At 30.6% G+C, this 3,952-nt stretch overlaps 1 protein-coding gene across 1 annotated transcript; it reads right to left on the bottom strand.

Moving 5' to 3' along the window:
• Positions 1–2,035: 2,035 nt before the first annotated feature.
• Positions 2,036–2,746, bottom strand: LOC136082915 (uncharacterized). The gene has a single exon (XM_065802329.1). It carries the CDS (start codon positions 2,744–2,746, stop codon positions 2,036–2,038), a length of 711 nt encoding a protein of 236 aa, XP_065658401.1.
• Positions 2,747–3,952: the final 1,206 nt, after the last annotated feature.

Raw genomic sequence — 3,952 nt, 5'->3', positions numbered from 1 at the left:
CAGAAGAACAGGAAAAAAAACTTAAGCAATCTTATACGGACAAGCTAAAAGCTTTAGATCTAATTGACCCAAACTCTGTTCCAATGGAAAATAGAAAAGACTTGATATCTGAGTGGCCTAGTATAACAATGGGAAATTTTTTTTCATATATTCTTATTAAAAATATTTTGATTCGGAATATATTAGCAAATAAATGGACCAAAAAGCATTTTCATTTTTCGATAATGGTTTTGTAGGCCCAATAATGCACTTCAGGTTTAAAAAAGATTTTTTATTCGCATATTCTGAAGTGTGTGGTTCGCAAAAAATTTACAAAAAAAGAAAGCTTTGGATTGCCTTTTGTAATAATGATATTCTTCCTCTTGGTGTTCGTGTACGGCTGGAGCTTTTGAAGTTTGTAATCATGTCATTGCCACCCTTTATAAAATGGAATATGCTAATAACAAAGGTTGGTGTAATCCAACATGCACAGAACAAGCTTGTGTCTGGAATAAGTCTTCTAGAAAAGATATAAAACCGTGCTTAATAACTGACCTAGTTGTTAGAAAAAAATTGCAAATAATGAAAAAAATGATAGCAATAAGGAAAACACTAGGATGAAAGCATTGCAAGAATTCGATCCAAGAATCGAAAGTCATCGTGAATTTAATGAACATTCATATGAAACTTTTTTAAACAACATTCATATATCTGAGCCTTCTGCTGTAATATTTAAATCAAAAATTAAAAAATCTGATGAAAATATTGCAAGTAATCCTGATCTTGAAAAGCTATCATTTGAAATACTTTTAGACCATCCTAACGCTGATGAGTCAACATTAGGCAAAATATTATTAGAAAAAATGGTTTTAACACATGAAACAATTAAAAACGTGGAATATAACACAAGAGATCAAGCTAAAAGCAATACCTGGTTTCAAATGAGAAAGGGGAGGATAACTGCATCCAAACATCACAGAAGATATACCAAAGTTAATACTCTTTCTAGAAATACAAGTTCTAAGAAGCCTAAAACAACTCCTCTTGTTGCTGAGATTTTATACCCTCATAAAAAAACATTTGTTACTGCTTCTATCAAATGGGGAATTAATCATGAGCAAGATGCTATAAAAACATTTTATGCAGAGCATGTATCAAATCACACTGATTTAAAAATTGAAAAAAGTGGTCTCTTTATTTTGTATGACAGACCTTACATTGCTTGCTCCCCAGATGGATTTATGGTATGCAAATGTCATGGTAGAATGTGTTTAGAAGTTAAATGTCCTTTTAAAATTTTTCATAAAACAATCAAAGAAGGAGCTAGTGAATGTAATTTCTTTACAATAAAAAATGATCAAATAACATTAAATAAGTTTCATAAATATTACACACAGATTAATTCCCAAATGGCAATTACAAATTGCAAGTCAGCATATTTTATTGTTTGTACGCTTAAGGACTTATATGTTGAAGTAATCGAATTTGATCAAGAGCTCTGGGATACGGTAAAAATAAATTTAGATATTTTTTTCAAAACATATGTTTCTCCAGCATTATTACTAATAAAACCTATAACATTCTGTGGAAAATGCGATAAACTTATACTAGAAGATCCAGAAATCAATGTTAAAGAATTTAATGAATTAGGCAGTATTCAATGTGAGGTATGTTGCGCTTGGTTTTACTGTTCATGTCAAAATTTAAAAAAAGAAGACTATGAGTTAATAGCAGATCTAGACTGGGTTTGTTGCATGTGCTCAATGTCTAGTTTATGTTTAGCTTAAATTTTCAATGGATATTTTATTAAGAGTTGTAGATAAATATGTTGTTTTTATTTACCTTTTTTAAAATTCTTTCTGCATTTTCAAAAGATTTTCAAAAAAAAGTTTTTTCGGGGCTGGTTTGGTTTAAAAAAATAAAACTAATTTTTTACACGTCTTTCAAACCCTAGTTGATATAAACTCATGTTATAATAATAACCTAAAGTTTGGACAGTGGAACATTATATTATACAATAAAAAAACTATTTAGTAAACTAAATTTGTTTAATAAACTATTTGGAAACTAATGGTTTTCTCAAGTTTGATATAGCAGCACAAACGCGAAGTATATTATTCATGATAGGTAGGTATAGTAATGGCTGTGTTATTTTTAAAATACGGAAATGTTTTATCCTTTTTATTGCTTGCTCCACATAAATACGTACATTAGCAATGTTTAATGTTTCTCGAACTTCTTCTTTTGACATTTGAATTCCTTTAACAGCACTTGGAGGTATACAAAGAGTACACTGTTTATATGCAAGGTCTGTCCTTATTTTAAAGCCACGATCTGCCATAACTTGGTCATAGGGCTTAAGTATACCAAAAAAACCACTATTTCTGACAATAAAAATGTCAGAGGCACGTCCACCATAAAGGGGAGACAGCCATGAAATGGCTTCATTCAGAGTTATTGCAATTAAAAATTTGACTGTTGCATGATGTTTATAGTCACTCCACATACAAGTTTGAACATCAAGAGCACTTGATGTTACAAAAAATATTTCAGAACAATCTATAAATGTTCTCACTTTTGGATATAATCGCTTAAAACAGTTTGGCATAGTTGCTCGAATTGTATTCCGGCTAGGCCACAAGATTAGGCTGTCCAACTCTTTAGATAACAATATTACCCATGTGATAATAATTTGGGAAACTGTTCCAGCTGATATACAAAAGCGGAAAGCTAAATCTTCAATTAAAAGACCCAAACGTAATCTCATCATAACTAAAAGAAATTCCTGTTCCAGTAAGATTTTTCTTTTACGTCCGCTTTTTCTCATAGGAAATAAGTTATCGCTATTAGTATAATCTTCTGATAAGTGTAGCTGCTCGACGGATTCAACACTGGAAATGGTTTTTCGTAATCAATTTGTTCTCTTATTTCCATCCCAGTATTTTATAACTGCTGCTTTGTGCTTGACATAATTGAAAACATTTTGAAAAATTTTTGCATTTTGTAAACCTGTAAAAGTCGATAAGTCTGAGTCCCTAGTAATATGACCAAATTGTAAAGCAGTATATGTTGATAATAGAGTAGGCTCTATATTATTTTTAACACTGTAGCCTGCTTTATTCTTAGACAAAATTGGATTTACAGCGTCTTTTTCTTTGGGAGAGGCGGGTGGGTGTAATAATTCTTTGGGAGAGTCGGAGATGTGTAATAATTCTGCTGCAACTGCATCGCCACTAACATATGGAGTTATTTCGAACGATATTAAGCTTTCTTCGTCTGAAGAAAAACAATCATAAGATCTGACAACTCTTCAGCTGTAAGTGTATCCGAGTTAGAGTTAATAGATTCAATCATTTTTGACGAAACAGGTTTTACAATAGATGTTGTTCTGATTTTTGGAGGAGGTCTTGATTGTTTTTTTTCCGGAGTACATTGAACATTCATGGTGTATGTCAAAAAGAGATTTGGGTTAGGATTTTCATAAGTGGGCATGGCATCGACAAAATGATTAAAGCAGATTTTAAAATGTTTAGGTATAACAAAGTGTTTTCGCCCTTTAGAAACTGCATGAATCCATGATTTTCTTGTTTTTCCATCAACAGGCAATTTGTGGAAACATAATTTTCCAGATTTAACGTTACTATGTATTACGTAACGCTCTGGATAACGTTTATCGTTATTGCAAATACCAACTAGACAGCAATCATTAACCATAATGTTTTTTTAACTGAGATAGTAACCAGTAAAGACTTAGTAATGAACACAACATGATAATAAATATTCAAACAAAAAGATTAAAACTTAATTAAAAGTTAAGAGAATAGCCAAAGTTATATTATACAATTTTAAACAATAAGAAAGCAAATAAATTCTTTGCAAAAACTCACTGCTTTATAAAGAATGATTTTTTGGTTTGTATCTTTTTTTATTTTATTGAGGTAAAAGTATAAATAAAATATTCTTTACTAAATTT

The sequence above is a fragment of the Hydra vulgaris genome, chromosome 08 (genome assembly GCF_038396675.1).
Source record: "Hydra vulgaris chromosome 08, alternate assembly HydraT2T_AEP".
NCBI lineage: Eukaryota > Metazoa > Cnidaria > Hydrozoa > Anthoathecata > Hydridae > Hydra > Hydra vulgaris.
The sequence above is the reverse complement of the archived record's forward strand: the minus strand, read 5'-3'. Positions and strand labels throughout refer to the sequence as shown.